Source organism: Nyctereutes procyonoides, unplaced genomic scaffold (assembly GCF_905146905.1).
Source record: "Nyctereutes procyonoides isolate TBG_1078 unplaced genomic scaffold, NYPRO_anot_genome, whole genome shotgun sequence".
Classification (NCBI taxonomy): Eukaryota; Metazoa; Chordata; class Mammalia; order Carnivora; family Canidae; genus Nyctereutes; species Nyctereutes procyonoides.
This window is the reverse complement of record NW_026575044.1, coordinates 49,386,072-49,404,094: the sequence shown is the minus strand read 5'-3', so window position 1 is coordinate 49,404,094 and position 18,023 is coordinate 49,386,072. Positions and strand designations below refer to the sequence as shown.

Genomic DNA, 18,023 nt, shown 5'->3' with positions numbered 1-18,023 from the left:
GACATGCTGTGAGCCCAGGGAGGGGCTGGATCTGGGGCCCCGGGCTGTCTGGCTTCACCTCACACATGGGGACAGTCCCTGGTGAGGCGCATCTAGAGGAAGCAGCGCCCGCCAAGTGGGCTTCCTCAGCAGATTTCCCACAATTATAATAAAGGCGACTTTCATTACAGGAGCTCACAACAGCACAGATAAACAGAAGATAACACCAAGTGGTCCTTGGCAGGGGAAGTACCCTGGGATATCTCTACCAGTCATAAGAAGCTCAAAGGACAAAGAAAAGCAATATATTAAAAAAATGAATAAACTATCAAACAAAAGTCAAATGGGGCCCCTCATTTAGAGAGTCATTGTTCTAGAGAGGAGTCCACAGAAGCCAATCTGATGGGGGGCGGTTACTGGAGAAATCTCCTTCCACCCCTCCCCGCACACCCCTCCCTACCTGGAGCTTCCCCAGCTTCTGTGGTGGAAGATCATGTTACAGGCTGACACGGATTCTGAGCCCATGGGAAGGAAATGCTTTGTGAATTCCAAATATAATTACTGGACTATCATTCAAAAAAAGGAACATTATAAGGTTTTAATTGTTTCCTGCCCCTCTCCATTCTCCCTTGTGATCACAGTGACTTTACATTTCACTTAGTCGAATGGAATGAATGGGGGGTCTGGAGAAAGAGGTCTGGGTTCAAGTTCCAGTTCAGAACATCATCAAGTGCATGACCTGGGGCAAAAGAAAACCCCCAGAGTTTCAGCTACCTCCCCTTTCTGCTTGCAAGAGAGGCAATACCTGCCTCAGGGGGTCCTTGTGAACTCTGAAAGCAGCAGTGCCGGTGGGAGACCACAAGCCCCACAGCCTACAGCAGCACCCCCTTCCCCTCAGGCACCTCTCCACCTCCTCCAAGGCTGGGATAATTGCTATTGTGACATCCCTTTCACGTGTGGCTATGACATCTCCGCATTTCCTTTATGATTTCCTCTGAGATCAAAGGTGATGTTGGTGGAGGGTTAGAGCTGAGAAGAGCCTTAGGAACCTTCTGGAACCACCGCCCTGCGGCCACAACGTAGGTCATTAGGAAAACCAGAGCCCCCACCCCCACCCCGCCGTCCTACCCCTCCCTGGGCAGGCCCCACCTCTGCACCTTGATGCATGGGGCTTCCTGGGTCCCTTTGACCGCACCCACAAGCCTCCCCGCGGGTTACTCGTCTTACTTGGGCCCTGAGTAGAGAGCTGCGGGCTACCTTGGCATTCTGCAGGGGCGGCTGGTAACTGGACGGCCGGTAGAACATCCTCTGCGAGGCGTCGGTGTGGATGTCCCCAAGGAAGAGCTCCTCCACCAGGCGGTCCAGGTTGTGCTGCAGGTACTGCTTCTCTACGCGGATGAGCTGCAGCTCGTGCATGGCGAAGTTCACGGCCTTCGTGCACTCACAACCGTTCTCTGCCCGCCACAGGTCATAGGGCACGTCCTGCAGCCAGGGGCCCCCAGCGGGCACGAACCCAGGGCACGTGCGGTTCACCCGCTGGCTCAGCCTCTCGGCCACGGCCTCCGTGTGGCAGACCACCTGCACGTTGTGCAGCTGGTAGTCGGCCTCCGTGCCCCCGCGGATGATCCAGGAGGCCTGGCGCAGGCGGACCTTGCCCCGGATGACCAGCGTGTAGGTGGGGCTTGTGCACCGGTTGCCACCATAATAGAACTGGTAGGCCTTGAAGGTGTTATTATGGTAAAATCTGTAGGACCGCGTGATGAACTCTGGGCCTGACCTCACCTCACAGCTGAAGGAGGAAAGGAGAAGGCATAGGAAGAGATTCGTGGCAGTGTCAAGAAATTATGGCCATAGCAACAAATGTTCACTCTGAGCCACCGTTCTTGTGCCTACCACTTATTGAATCCTCGCTGCAAACCCCATGGCTCCATTTTACAGCTGGAGAAACCGAGGCATGAGGGATTAGGGAAGGTGCCCCCAGCCGCATAAGCACCCAGGAGAAACCAGGCAGTCTGGCTCCGGGCTGTGTTCCTAGTCTCTCTACACCACAGTCCTTATTCATTGTATGAACAAGCTAAGGGAGCCCAAACCTGCCCTTCTCACTTCCACCTGGGGGCCTAACTCCAGGGAAGTAAGCGTCTCTCTTTCCGGTGGGAAGAGAGAAGAGAGTAGTGCTGGCCTATGAAGGAAGTCTCCTTAGGCTAGTCCAAGACCAGCTGATTTCCTGAACACTTCTCTTCTATGGACCTTGTCTAGAGCAGACAGGTGCTGGATGTCTGTCATCCTGAAATGGAATCTAGTCTGGGGAGAAGTCACTTAGGGGAATTAGAAATTCACCCTCCCATCTACTGAAAATTAATTTTCCCTCTACTGGGGAAAAGAGTCCATTAGTGAAAGCAAAGCTAACGTAACAGAAGTAAGGGCTCCTTTTGTTTATGCTGACTGACAAAATGACGACAAAATGTTTTTTTGCTGTGGCTTTAGATAAATGCTAGATTCGTAGGCCAGAGATACTTGGACTAGGTCTACCGGGCACAAATGGTTGACAGGAATTGATCACTGCCCTACCCAAGGCCAGTTCCTAGCTGTGCAGCACAGCTAGCACCAGGGAAACGCCAGAGGGTTTCTTCAACACATCGGCCAATGAATCCGACCTCTGTAACTCTCCACTAGATGCTAATCTCAGTTATATCATGACTTACATCCATCAGGTTTGGCCTTATAACTCTGCTTGAGTCTGAACTCAATAGAATATATAATATACACATGTACCACATATATAATATTTACTATATATTATTGACAATATAATTTGAGCAGACTCAGCATTGCTAAATGAAGCAGTGGAGCTGAAATCCCAAAGGCCTATTACTCTCAAAATCACTGACATTTCCATTTTTCCCTTAACACACTGGTACAAGGTAAACATTACTCCAAGTGGGCACCTCTGGGAAAGGCTGTCAGTGGAAGTTCAATGAGGGCACGTGCACAGAAGGCACTCAGGGGAACCCTGGGCCCTGTGGTCTGTCAGAGGAGCCACAGAGGTCCTCCCCTTCAAGAAGGCCTCGTCCAGCGTGAGTGGTCATTGTGGTCTGTCTATAAGGGCACTGTAAGTGTGCTGCTTGGCCTCAGGACTCAACATATCTCAAGTCCTCACACACTCCACTGGGCCAGCCACCCCCCTCACCTAGGCCTCATCACCTCTAGATGCACATGTTGCAACCATCTTTTAATTGGTCATTCTCACTTTTTCTACCACCCATTTGCTGCACAGCAGCCAGAGTGCCTTGTGCAAAAGCTGACTCATGTCTTAAGCATTGTCCTTGCTGCTAACTCTTCGATGACTTTCTAGTTCTCTCAGATCTAACTCCAATCTGGCCAGACCTGCCCTGGAGCTGACCCTCCCCACCCCAGCAGCCTCATCTGGAGCTGCCCCTCCCTGCCCCATCTGGAGCCTCATCTGGAACTGATGAGTATATACTCCTCATCTGGAGTAAACACCTGGGTTTACTATACCCTGACTACAAGGGCTCTGGATCAGTTGTTTCTCCAACCCAGTCTTTCCCAGTTCTTCCAGATGGAAAGTTCTTCCCTGGGTCTTCGCACAGCTAAGGACATCCCAGTTCAAGTGTCCTTTCCTTTGGTAAGGACCCCACCCTCATCCTAAAATAAGGCCCTGGTATTCTCCTTGAGCACCTGTTGTTTTTTTCCCCTCTTCATAGTACTTCTTTGTATGTTTATTTGTAAAATTCCTGAAGACAGGGACCATGTCTTGTTTTGTTCACTGCTATATACACAAAATCTAGAACAGTGCTAGGCACACCGTAAATATTTGTACACTCCATAAATATTTGTTTGAATAAAATGATAAATTATTTAAAAGTACATCATATTAAGATTGTGCAAATATTTATCCCACGGTTATTTTATGAAACCACATCTTTAGAAAAAAAAAAAACCTCTGGGTCTTCAACATCTTATAAAAATTCCTTTTTTTTCTCTTTTCTGTGTGCATTTAATCCCTTCCCAAGGTACCTGGAGAAGTGATCAGATCCCAGAGTGAGCCTTGTTAAATCTCAACAGTTTAATGGGTAGGGGGAAAAAAAAATCACAGGTTTGCCTCTAGGCTATTTTTAAAAGCTCTATTGGAAGATAAGCCAGAGCTCAAACTGGGATAAATCTCAGCTCTGTAGCCTGAAAATGAGTCCAAGAACTATGCCCTTGCTAGTAGAGGTAGCTTGAGTACCTTTTCACTTACTCTTAGAACCCTGAAGCCATATATTAAATTACCAGAACACGGCTAGAATATTCAGATCCTCAGAATCTTGCAAGTTATGTTTCAGGGTTGGTGAAACACAGACTCCTAATTTCACTTGCTAATGGCTTCTTTTTATACACCAGTGGTCCCACAGACTTCGGTAAACAAGGACCCATTCACTCCCCGCCTGTGGTTAACAGTGGTAGGCATCTTTGCTTTAGCTAACATTTCTACAGTCTTTAGCTCCGTTTCTTTCCCAACCAGAGTTTCAAAGTGTTGCTTGGCTTTTAGTTAGAACTTAGATAACACCCAGACCATTGCAGAGAGGATACAGTCTCTGAGCATCCGAGAAGCCTCAAGGAAGGCCTTCCCCTCCCACCCCGCCCCGGTCTGGTCGCGGCCCTCTTACCCGGTGGACACCCAGTGGCCCTCAATAGCTGGTGGCATCTGCACGGTGATCCTTGCACCATTGTGGAGATGTTTGAGCATGTGATGGCACTGTGATTCCTTGAAAGCCCGCCAGGCGCTTTTCTCTAAGGACCTGGGATGGGATCTGCTGTCTGGATGAAGGAGGGCTGAACCCTCTCCCAGCCCTGGAAGAAAAGCGGGAAGTTCGCTGAAAGGAGAGCTTGGGGCAGACAGGAGTGGGGCTGAGGGGCTGCCTCCTTGGCAAGGAATCACCGCAAATGGGAAATGCACTCCTACCCCACGGGTGTATCACTGTCTCTGCTCTCCAGGAGTTCACATCTCAAAGGGGCCTGTGTCCCGGGAGACCACTTCCCAGGGGAGAAAGCCGAGACCCATAGAGACAACTTGTCTCTCGGGAGATCTCTTGGCTATCTCCTGGCAAAGCCTGAGCTCCAATCCCCGCATCTGTGAAATGGTAAATCAGGTGGCGCATCCAGGGGAGAGCTTACAGTGCAGACTGATGAATGTTACGAAGAGACAAATGAACATTGTTCCAAAGTCACCCAAGGGAGGTGTAAGAAAGGAGTCAGCAGGAAGGATGGGCTCATGCAGTGGCACATCTGGGGGTTGGGGGGAGCACGGGGACCAGACTCAGTGGAAGGGGAATTCTGAGGGAATGGAGGAGGCCCAGGAACAACTTGGAGGACTAACTGACATCTGCTCCTACCAAGCCACGTATCTTCTGGTTCTCTTCATCGCTGGATGGCCACCCTCTACAGGGCTGCCCATGGCGGGGGGGTATGCAAGTCACAGACCGCCCCCCTCCAGCGGGGTATGTGTGGGACACGTTTCCCCAATCCCTTTTCCACTCCAGCCTCTCACACCCACAAAGTCATTGCTAATATAGGGTTCTCAATTAAGAAGAACTACAAGAAAAAAAAAAATAACTACAGGAAGCCTATTTTTATTTTCCACAGATAAAGGAATATCAGGAACAAGTTCATCTTCAGTATAAGCAGTTTAGGTCGACAGACACTTAAACATGCAAAATAACCACCAGCCGGTGTTCAGAATAAAGCATGACACCAGCAAATGGAGTTGTAATCTGAAAGCCCACTGTTTTCTTGAAGATTCACTCCTGAAGTAATTATCACATCAACACACCTCTATTGTGGACCTATTAAATAATCTGTACTGTGTTAGTAAAAACAAAACAAAACAAAAACCCCAAAACAAACCCCAAAATAAAAAGCTCAAAACCAAAAAACACTAGATATACAAAAAAATAAAATAAAAATATACACAGAATTAATAAAATACACCCATCAGAATGCTACCTATGAAGAGGTAGTTAAATATTTTGTAATCAACACCTAATTAACTTCATAGAGAAGCCAGGACTTATGAGGGATCATTCACATGAAATGCAACCTCACCACCAACCTTGTTTAGCCCAGCCAGGTGCTTTGGACCCCAGCAAGAATGAGAGAAATGTTAAATCTCCAAAATCCACGTCTGGTGGTGGTGGTGGTGCTCACAGTGGTTCAGTGAGGCCCTTCCTTCCAGTGGCCCCTGCTTCCATGGAGGAAGAGTGACATTTCTAGGTATTCTCTCCCCATCCCTCATTCAACCTTCCCCAGTGAAGCTTTGTGCAAGTTGGAAACAGGCGTGCGTGACTATGCCATTCAGTTCTCTCTGCCAAACTGGCCTCTTTTCAAAATATAGTTCGCCCTTGAACAACGTGTTATATGTGTTATATATTGTATTCTCACAATAAAGTAAGCTAGGATAAAGAAAATATTACCAAGAAAATTATAAGGAAGAATAAATACACTTACAGTACTGTGCTGTCTTTATAAAAAAAAATCCACATTTAAGTAAGTAGACTCACACAGTTTAAACTATGTTGTTCAAGGGCCAACTGCACATGGATTTGGATCAGTGCCTACCCCTGCCATGTAGTAAGGGCCCTGACCCTTTAGTTGTTTGGCTGTGGCACTAGGCCAGGTGGAAAGTCTGAAAAATTCAGGGGTGAACTATTAGCAACCTCACCGTGGACATCTGTCTATACTGTGTCTTCTGATTGAGTAGTTATCACAGTTCTCATGTTTTCATCCCCATTTGTCTGAGGACTCTGTGGATCTCTCAGCTGGCTCTGAACTAGAGAAGGGAGAGGGGGTACTATGGACTGTACCTCCACCAATCCCAAGAGTTGTAATTATCTTGATGATGGGAGGCAGTTCCTGAATTAGGGGATCAAGCAATGAAAGATATCACAGCTTGCAGTCTAATAGGTCAATGACTGTGTGACCAATTACAATGTGGCTAACAAAATAGATTTTAATTCAACTTATGAAGCGCTGGGGGTTGGGGAAGATTCTGCTTTAAATGTGACACTAAGCAGGTGGTAAAGGACCATTATCTCACTATCAATCAAGCTATGTTCTGAAAATTGATTTGTAAACTCCTTTACACCCTGGAACTGCTTTCCCGTAAAGATAATAAAAGCCGGAAGGATAGTGGATATAGGCAAGGCTCGAGCTAGGCTGCCTGAGTCTGAAACTGGATCTGCCACTTAAAGGATTTCATCGAATCCAAGACTTCAAGGATTGTTAAGATGCATCATTATTTTAGTACCAGTGACAAAAACACTCGCAGTTCAACGATGACACCATGCTTGAACAATAGTCCTGAGATACCACCGAATCCTGCACAGCAGTGCCCTACTGCTCTCTCTTGCTTTTATCTGTTCAAGGAGATTTGACAATGATTCTTGCCTTCAGTTGCAATGCTTCACCTGTGACAAGTGTTTGTTTTGCCTGTATCTCAATAGCAAACAAACACGGCCACATCTTTTTTTTTTTTTAAGATTGTATATATTTATATATAGAGAGAGCTGGAGTGAGGTGAGGGGGGAGGGCATAGGGAAGAGGGAGAAGCAGACTCTCCACTTGAGCAGGGAGACCCATGTGGGGCTAGATTCCAGGACTCTGGAATCATGACCTGAGCCGAAGACAGATGCTTAACCGACTGAGCCCCCCAGGAGCCACATCTTTCTACGGGTATCATCCTTTCTATGTAACTGATTGCTGCTATGTGAGAAAATATGGAATTGCAGTTTATTGTTCCAGTGATAAACATTTTCCTCACTGATGTCAAATTAACACTCCACTGCTCTGTTACAAGGCCACACTGATTCTGGAGAGTGTAATTTATAAGTGGGTAATGGAGAAAATAACCAACCACGCGTGGCTCAAACATTTACTCTATTTTCAAAACCGACCTATTTGCAACTAATCCATCGACATGGAGTAACAAGGAGACACATAAAAGAAGTGATGTGATGACTGTAGGAGCTGTTGTGTCCAGGTTCACAGGCAAAGACTGTATCAGGGAAGCTAACCGGGGCTGGGACCCCCATCAACCCTAAAATGCACATCCAATGCAGAGATCTTAAAATAGGAAAAAAGCTGTATCTTCCAATTGATGAAACACACCATTAGCATGGTGATCTTAAACAAATGACTCAATCTCTTCAAGCTTCCATCTACTCATTTGTAAAGAGGGGATAACATTACCTATCTCTTAGGGTTGGTCTCAGGATTCACTGAGCCTGTCTTCGTTAGCACAGACACACAGTTCTCATTAAATGTGTTATTATTTTAAATAATGATCAGGCTTTTAGACTGCCTTCAGAAAATCCTTCCTAACAGCACAGTTAAAATAATGGGAAAGTTGTCCAGAGCCAGGTTCCCTCTGAGCTCTGAGCAGGACAGAGTGCTCAGAATAAAGAAAGATACAGGGCTCCCCAACAGTTAACTGGAGATCCTGATACAGAAGAGGGCGGAACCCAAAGCACCAGGCTCTGTGGTTGTTGACAAGTTCTACTCAGTTTAACAAATACCTATTCACTCTTACTTTGTATATTTTAGGAGCTGGAAGCATGAAGAAGAATGAAGATAAGTTTTTCTGACCTTGAGGCTCGCAAGGATTCATTGGCCTGTATGTCAAAGAACAAGGGTGGAGATGATGAAGGAGGGTTCTGGGAAGGAAGCTGGGAGTTCAAAGGCAGAGGAAGAGGGAGTGGTGGTCAGAATCTGCATGGGTCATTCAGAAGGCCAGTCACAGAGGAAGGGAGCCCATAGTGATGCTTTTTAACCAGGGGTGGAAGAAATAAAATCCCACAACCAGAACCACCAATATGGCAATCATTCAGAAAGAGGCAAAAGATCATTACATCACTTGGGTTTCTAGAGACAAATCTCCACTTGGCCATCACTCTTATCAGACAATAAGCAAAAATTAGAGACCTGGTAAGGCTCAGTGCAGAAGATCAGCAGCATGAGCAGCCAGGTGGAGAAGAACTCTATAGTAAGCATGGCTCCTCAGCATACAGAGAGTTATGGTTTGCACACGAGGCTGCTACTATATTTTTAGGGTAGAAAAAATAGGATTGTTCTCTTTCTATCTTTGCCCTTTGAAGTACCCACCACCTTACTCTTAGGTAGCAAAATTAAATGGGTTATGTGAAAGCAGGAACTGATGTACAGTTGGACAAACTGTCTCGGGTCTGCAGTCAACCGCCAACAGTAGTCTCCATTATTTACTTGGCTTGGCTTGTGTGGAAGCTCCAGTTGACCTTCTCATGAGTGCTACTTCTATTAAATGGCTTAGAATTAAAAGGTCATTTGAAGCATCAAGTCTAGCTGCAAAAAGGGGCAAGTTGAACAGCTTTCCTTATCCCTAAGACTTGTGTCTCAGGATCAGCCATCCTGTGCCCTCCAGGGAGAACAGCCTTAGACTTCTGGTCAACCCAGGGACCTCTGTGTTCACTGTGCCACTCAGAGTACATCAACTCCAATTTGGGCCTGAAACTAGCAACTCATTCATTCAAACCATCAGAAAAGTTCTGAAGGACAAGGATCTAGTCTAAGCATGGAAGCTACAAACATTATGCACTGAGGGAGTATCCAATGGGCTGGACACCAGATCCCAAGTGGGCTTGTAGAGGGACTCATAGGACAGAAAGAGCAGGCTCTGAATTTATCCTACAAGGATTCATGGAGGGCCAACCATGCCTGGAACACTGAATAGAAGTGGTTTAGGCAGAGTATACAGCATATCCAACATAAACAGGTGGACAGGAAGGGTTCATATAGGAGGAACTGGGGCTGGGCTCAGGGAGGAGGGATCATAGGGTGGTTCACAACAGAGGAACAGAAGAAGAGAGGCAGGACCACAATCAGGAGTGCCATGAATCATACTGAGTGCATTTCACTGGAAAGGCAAAGAGAAACCAGCAAAAGATTTTTTTTAAAGATTTTATTTATGAGAGAGAGAGAGAGAGAGAGAGAGAGAGAGGCAGAGACATAGGCAGAGGGAGAAGCAGGCTCCATGCAGGGAGCCCGATGTAAGATTCGATCCTGGGACTCCAGGATCACACCCTGGGCTGAAGGCAGGTGCTAAACCGCTGAGCCACCCAGGGAATCCCCAAAAAGATTTTAAGCAATGTAACAGCACAATAGAATTCCTTTTGGGGAAGACCGATTTTCCCATTTTTGGAGGCATGGGAAGCAGATGGGATACAGGAAGATCCATCTTGAAGCTTCTATGATGATGGTTCAGTATATCATTTTTGCCTGAATAAATGAGGAAGAGATGAGATGGGAACAGTCTGAACAAAGAGCAGTAAATCTCTCTTATAGCCTCTGAGTTTTCTGTCCTGACCATCTTCTGAATGTTGTGGATACAAGAAGTTATAGTCAAAGAAAGGAAAGAGGGAGGGAGGAAGCGAGAGAGAAAGGAAAGCAGAACTTACACTAATTTAGCACTACATCTGAAAAGAAACTTGCGCAAAATATTTATATATCTTAATCTTAAATTGTGGAAATCCATCATCCTGGTACTTAGCAATGCAATACTCAGGGGTGGTGACTATTAGAATAGTTGCTGTCTGAGTATCCCTATTATTCATAATAAATTTGCTTGTTATATGTAATCACTTTTTAAAACCTCCAAGTAATTGTGGACTACCTATGTAACTGGACATGTTGACTAGTCACAATAGCTCATTGCTGAAAATTCTGCCATTGTATGTTGAATGCAGTTGACATTTATGGGCGTTCTTTGATGGTTCAGGTTCTCAAAGTAGTTCAAGGTCATTATTAGGAACACTGGTCCCTATAAGGGCCGCAGAGTCCCTGTATCCAGAATGATGAAGGCTGTGTGTGGGAGCATAGGCACAAATAACATCGACATTTGGTTAACTGAGGATTCTAGATATTTTGGATATTATAGATTTGGATATTACAGATTATAGATCTAGATATTATAATTGAGAAGGCTAGTAAATTGGGTTCTCATTTATTAAGATTTTGCTATAAATGAATCCAAGGAAAAGAGGATCTCAAAGTCTTAAAAAACAACTATACAGTAGGAAAGTAAATGAAAATTTAGTCCTCAAGGTGGCTTTGGTAGTTCATCCAATTACGTACATGCCTTTTACCTGCATAAAAGTAAAACTTATAATACTAGTAATAATAAAGTTTGTGTAACACTTTACAATTTACTTTATACATATGTGATCTCATTTATCAAATGCCAGTTACTACCTGGGTGTAGAAAGTTACAAATGGAGAACCATTCTTTAGAACCACTTCTTTCTTTTAAAGAAGTACTCTTTAATGTGAGGTGTTATATAAGCTGCCAGTCAAAAGATACCAACTGAACTGGAAGCTCTTCATAGCACTGTTCCCTATCCAGCAGAGTTCTGAATCGGGAAAATGACTTTACCATAAAATGGTCTCCAACACTGGGGGTCTCATAGCCTGGGCTCGGATAAAATTATGACAAGTGGGTGGGTATTCCTTTCAAGTAAGTGTGGCAGAAAATAGTAGACTTTGGAAGGGAATTATTTACCTGTTGTAAACGAAAATTAATTCCTGAAGGGTTTAGGGTATAATTCTCTAGATTACCACTTCTAGAGAACTAAATGAGATCCTAGAGCTCTGGATGGTTTATTCACGCGTATGTATGCATGTGTGTGCATGTGCGCACGTGCGAGTGATTAACTCCCAGGGAATAAGACATTCTGTAACAGAAGTTCAAAATGACTGCACAGTGACCTTAACCACTATCATAATTGTAGTAGTCTACTGTTCAGAGACTGAGAACTCTCAAAGATACCAATAAAAAAACAAAACAAAACAAAACCCAGAATCCCTGAAATGAAAGGAAGCATAGGGTTGACCATTTATACAGAGATTTACATCCTAAATACAAAGCCCTGTGACCAGATGACTGTTGACACACCTGAATTCACCAGACTGTGCATTCAGAAAGCAGTCCTTAGCACAGTTAGTTGTCAAAGGGAATGAATATACCACTTCTGCTACAGCCCTCCGCAGCAAAGCTTGCTCCTCGACCCACCGTGTTTTCAGGAAGCAACCAATCCAAGGACAGGGAGGGATGAAACAGAACAGTGAAGGGTGGGGGAACATGCAGACAGAGCGGTGACTACTTGCCTTTTGAAAGTCAATATTCATTCATTCACCGACTAGCTGAGTGCCTACTATGTGTGAGGTTCTCTCTCATGCATATACCATTTTTTAAAAAAACGTCTTAAAATTTTTGAATTATCTAGCTATATTCCAGAGTTTCTCACCTGCCGATCAAGATTGAGAACCAAAAGCTCCAAACCATTTTACGTGTAATAAAATGGAAAATTAGTGGGGAAAGAGACAATTTTCAAGCACTCTTGGGACTGAATCTTTGATCAGGTCAGTCTCTATAATATGTAGTTCAATGCTTAAAAAAAATCAAAAATGGCTAAATAAACATAACGTAAAAATATTAGCAATGGTTGTCTCTGGGTAGGGGATCCTGAATAATCTTGCTCATTTTCTTGCTCATTTCACATGCTTCTGTTTTAAATAATGTGACATGTATTACTTGGATAAACAGAATGAGAAAGTATTCTCAAGTTAGAACTGGTATGATATGTAAAAACCCAAAACAGATAAAATGTGACTGATTAGATTAAATGCAGGTAATTACTTAGCCATGAAATTGCCCTGCCCAATTAAATAAGCAGTCATTACTGTAAATGTATGCTTTACCATGGATTCTGCTAGATAAACTCCAGCACAGCTTTCCATGTGCTGGAATAAAAACTTGTATGCATTGCAGACAAACTGGATTTTACTACCATGTGGGCAGCTATGCCTACGAAGCTCTTATTTTTATTTCCAAATTGTTTTTTGAGGTAAAAGCTAGAAGAGCTGCTTTCACCACTCTTCAAACCTTTTTATCTAAAAATATTTTTCCCTTTATGAGAAACACAATAAAGTGAAGATTTCAAATTCTTGGCCCCATTCAACCGTAGCTGAAAATGAGGTAATTTTCTATGTCATTTTCTTCTAAAGCCATGGTCCCCAGGCTAGACAGTGGGGTTGAGCCACAAACTATACAATATACATGTTGTGTCTGTAGCTGACTGCTGAGGCCACAGCCATGCTCTTTAGCATGGTCGTGTGCATGTGCGTTCACGCATGGTGTGTGTGTGCATGGTGTGCGTGGGGTTGGTGGAATTCTCAGCAGAGAAAGTACTGCAGTCACACAGAGCATGCCATCCTCCCAGCTCAGGGGCTCAGCAACAAGCTTTTCTTCTTTACCCCTCGATATTCTCTGGGGTTCTGCAGGAGAGGGAGCATGCGCCTCCTCACGGCTCCTGTCCCTGGCATGCAGTGGTACTTGGCACACAGTAGGGCCTCATAAATGTACCTGCTGAATGAATAAAACTGGAAAACCCTTATGGAACAGAATACCCTTAATAATTTTAGGGTGATACCACATTATTTCTCGAGCCTCGATTCCTATCTCGTGACTTTCCAGAATAATTCTATTCCCAAATTAGAACCAAACAAGGACCAGTACGCATGACATCTTGACACATGTGAGAAGATGTGCATGGACAATGATGGCAGTTTCGTCACTTCAACACCATACACCAGCGTCCATTGAAGGCATGTCCTGCTAGTGAGCTTTCGGCAGATGTATACAATTTTGTGCTTCTAGTCTTAAATGTCTCATGCTTCACTTTAATTGATTATAGTTGCCATCAGAGTGTCCCTAAACAGTATGTAATTACACAGTCATATCATCCACTTAAGGTTTAGTTCTTTTCTCATTTGGGGAGAAAAAGAGTGAACGTGACTCTTATAGATCTGCCCAGCCACATGTTTGAAGCAAGTCAATTGATTTCGCAAGAGAATATTTAACATGTAAGACCCTTGCTCCCTGCTTATGTACCAATGAGTCATATTTCTTTTCAAGATTCCACTTTATGACCAAGGGGGAAAGGGTACGGGAAACATGTTGTTTTCTTGGTTACAAAAACTGTCTTCAGTACAACAGTATTTCAAAGATTCGTAATTTACCCTGTTTAAGTGTTTCCTCTGATTTTGTTGGGTAAGCTCTCATTTGGAAATCTACAGTTTTTTTTTTTTTAACGTTTTGCTAGAATATGCTTGAATGAAAAGGAATAGCTCAAAAGTACCTTCTCCTTTCAGAAAAGTCAACGAGTTCTACGCAAGTAAACTGCACTGGCGGGGGTGGGGGGTGGGGGGAGGAGTAGAACATCTCCCCCAGCATCAGTTCCAAAACTTAAATGTTTCCATTAGCAAAGAAGGTCAGCACTTTGCTGAGCATTAAAGCACCACTTATTCTGGAATACCTCATGCTAATCTGTGTTTCTGGAGCCGAATGATTTTTGTGGCTTTTCATCTAAGCAAAGAAAACAGTGATAATGGACATCTTCCAGCTGCATACCTCTGTGACATTCAATAGGTTTTATTTGGATTAAGAAATGCAATTGTTTTCAGAAGTTGAAGGAGACGAAAGTAAAATTGACATGTATACTTTTATGCCATTAAATTTTGAACTTGAGTCTTGCACTACATTTACAGTTTTGAAAAACAGAAAAAACAAACAACAGGTTCAAATCCAGCCAGAGCCTAATTTACTCACCAGCAGGACATAGGGGTGATTTATGACTTGCAGTGAGTTGAAATGAAAGTAACCAACAAACAGCAAAGGCTGGAGACCAAATATCATAGTTTCTATAGCATCCTTGCACAGACTCTTCATGAAGGCCTCGTGCACTTTTTAGTCTTATTAATGTGGCTTGCTAGTGTAACAATCTATAAATGATGTCCAAAACTACATTTATTAAAATTTGTCACAAATACATTCCTAATCCCAGAAAGTGTGTTGTTGCCTGGTAATTGCTACCATAAATAGACAAATAGTATCCTATGTTTGGCAATACAAGACGCCTCGGCATCAGGGAAAAAAAATCCTGATACCAGGATTAAGCCATTCTAAGAAGATTTCAGGTACTCTCTTTTGGACTCATAACCATTAAAATACATGATCAAGCTTGTCTGTCATTACAGAATTTTTACATGCTTGTAAACCCCCCAACTCTAGAGTAGAACACAGTCCTCAAGCCATTCTCTTGGGTTAAGATGATTAATACTCAGTTAAAATTACTTCAATTGGGGAATATCAGGAGGAAAAAGAGGAACATGAGAATACTCAATTCTTTCCTAGTGTTTTACATTATCCTAATGAATTATGACGAGCCTTTCTTAAATCTCAAGGACTTATACACTGAACAACCATTCCATCTGTTTACTTTTTGTGCTCCAGTCCAACACTCCCTGCAGGATCCAAACTGGTCTTTGAGCAACTTCAGTGTCAATAATTTTGCCATTGCAGATTCACTTTGAAATTGGATAATTTTTTGCAGGGTATCCATGTCATTCAATTAAAATTTGCAAACCCCTTTTTTATCTTACATTCTCTTGGCCACACAGGCACATACACATGTGCAAGGGGCCTGCCTCCCACCCCTACCTTGGGGTATACTGCCCCCTTCCTTCCTCCCTCCCAGCACAACAGGGTCTGGGTAAATCTCTCATCCCAAGAAGTTCAGGCCAGCACAGACTCAAATTTGGAGATGCGGATAGCTATGCTCACGAGGATATACTGGCCTTTTATTACCAACTATTAGTCACTATCCCAGCATGGCCTGGCGGGCAGGGTAGGAAGTATAATCACAACACCCACTTCTGAAAAGAGGGAGAAAAAGTTCATAATAAGCTTCTCCAAGCTGCCCATCTGAGGACCCACTTTTGTAGTCCAACACGCAAAAAACGATCCTGCTTATGCCAAATTTCCAAGTCATTTCTCATTTTAAAACCATTTGACCCTACTGCCGTTTTTGTTTGCATATATCACAACAGATTTTTTTAAGGGGACAATTTTCTCTATTTCATCTCTCTCACCCTCTTTCTTCTGGTGCATGTGGCAGCTGCTGTTTGATCTGTTCATTGGCTCCGATTTGTTTCATGTTTCAGCCAAAGATTAAAACTGCTCTGTAATTCTAAGCAGATGGGCCTGGGAGTGCAACCCTATAATTATACCTTCTCTCCTTGGCCCTCAAACTGCAAGCCTTCCATCCGAAGTTTTAAAGTCTGGGATCACTGGGGCTCCGTGTACACACCCTGGCAATTCAGGCAGGTCTGGCCCCACCGGACACCTCAGCAGGGCCCACAGGGCCGGAGACGTCTGTCCTGGGGCAGGACTCCCCGGAAAAGAGCCACTCGGGTAGAGCTGCAGGGTTCATGGCTCCTGCCTTCCTAGATTACAGGGCTGGTGGGGTGGGGGTGGGGGATCACAGCCCGGCCCTGACCAAGCGTCCAAGCATTCTGAAGCTCCACCCGGCTGCGGGTCCTGCTCAGAAACGGAGCGTCCTTGAGGGTGCTCGTCGGGCCCGCGGGGCTTCTGGAGGTTTGGTGGTGCTGAGGGAGCAGGGCCACGCTCCCGGCAGAGCGGCTCTGCCCAAACGTCAGGTGTCCGCCAGGAGGGAAAGTTCGCTCGGGGCTTCTGAATCAGCACAGCGTGTTCTGCCGCCGCCGGCAGCGAGGATCCACACCGACCTACCACAAAATCTGCCTTACCTTTCCCAGAGCGAGTCCTGGAACTCGGTGGAAGCGCCGATGTTCCCTGGCTAAGGGCTCGCCGGGGCCCCGGAGAAAAGGCGGCACGCGACGCGCAGGAACGGAACCGCCCGGCAGGGGCACGAAGGAAGCCGGTGTCCGGCTCCGGGCCCCGGGGATGCTGACACCCGGGCTGCTCCGAGCCGCCTGCTCCTTGCAACTGCGCGCAGTGCGCTTGGGAGAGCGCCTGGGAGGGCGCCCCTCAGCCCCGCGGCCACCACCAGCCGCGGTGGGCCCCGGCACCTCGCGGGCTGCCCCTCCGCCCACCCCGCTCGCTCCGCAGCCGCACGGGGCCGGGGCCACAGCGCGAGCCCCTCCCGCGCGCGCTCGCGCCCGGACACTCGGGACCCCGGAGCGCCAGGCGCGCGGGTTCGGGGCCGTCTGCGCTCGGAAAGTGCGACCGCGCGTAAAAGTCTTCCTGGACCTGGATGCAGTGTCTCCAGGAGCCGAAATGTAGGGGTGTGTGTGCGCGTGTGTGCGTGTGCGCGCGCCGCACCCCTCCGGAGAGCAAGCCCCGGCCGCCGGGGGCCCGCGGGGAACTCACCGTGAAGCAGGAGGGCCGCGGACAGGTACGCGAGCAGGAGGCGGCTCGGCCCGGACATCTCCACCGCCGTCCGGGGACGCCTCGGCCCGGGGGACGCGACCAGGCGGCGGCGCGGGGACACCGGCGGCCGGCCCAGGCCCCGCGCGTCAGGCGGCCACGGCGCGCCCCATGCCCGGGGGGCGCGGCGCGGGGGCTGCGGGGCGCGCGCTCCCGGCCCGGCCTGCCCGCCCTCCCGGCCTCCCCGCACCCGGGCGCTCCGCGTCCCGCCCCGGCCGCCCCGGCCGCCCCCGCCGCCGCGCGCGCCGCTCCGAGCCGCCGAGTCCGCCACCGCCGCCGCCGCCGCAGCTGCAGCGTCTCTTCATATTTCCCGAGCGCCGCCGGCGGGGCGGCCGGGCCGCGGGCCGGGGGAGGGGCCGGGGGCGGGGCCGGGGCGGGGACGCGGGGGCCGGGGGCGCGGGGACATGAAAGGGCGCGCGGGGCGCCGCCTCCCCCGCCTCCCTCCGCAGCCTCCTACCGGGTCCCCCTCCCGGCCCCGGCCCCGGCCCCGGCCCCGCCCCTCCTCCCGCCTCCTCTTCCCGCGCCCTGCGGCCTCGGCTCGCCCCCACCTTCCCTTCCCCTCCCCTCCAGGTTCTTAACCTCCTCGGTCCCGCCAGCATCCCCCCGTCCCGTCCCGGGCTCCGCGCCCCTCTCCCTCTACCCCTCCGTCCTCCTCCCCCTCCCCCTCCCCCTCCTCCCCCTCCTCCGCGCTCCCCGCCGGCCAGGAGAGCCGTGC

General features: G+C 47.2%; 1 protein-coding gene across 2 annotated transcripts in view; it reads right to left on the bottom strand.

Moving 5' to 3' along the window:
- APCDD1 (APC down-regulated 1) overlaps positions 1–17,390 on the bottom strand; it is a 31,272-nt gene extending 13,882 nt beyond the window's left edge. Inside the window, exons 1-3 of one of the 2 annotated variants that reach the window (XM_055323552.1) lie at positions 17,252–17,390; positions 4,647–4,830; positions 1,237–1,768 (exon numbers count right to left, since the gene is read on the bottom strand). In XM_055323552.1, the coding sequence (XP_055179527.1) occupies positions 1,237–1,768; positions 4,647–4,830; positions 17,252–17,309 (774 nt within the window). In that variant the 5' untranslated portion in view covers positions 17,310–17,390. Of the gene's footprint in view, positions 1–1,206; positions 1,769–4,646; positions 4,831–16,668; positions 17,192–17,251 lie in introns of those variants that run through there. The other variant, XM_055323553.1, reaches the window with a different exon arrangement.
- Positions 17,391–18,023: the final 633 nt, after the last annotated feature.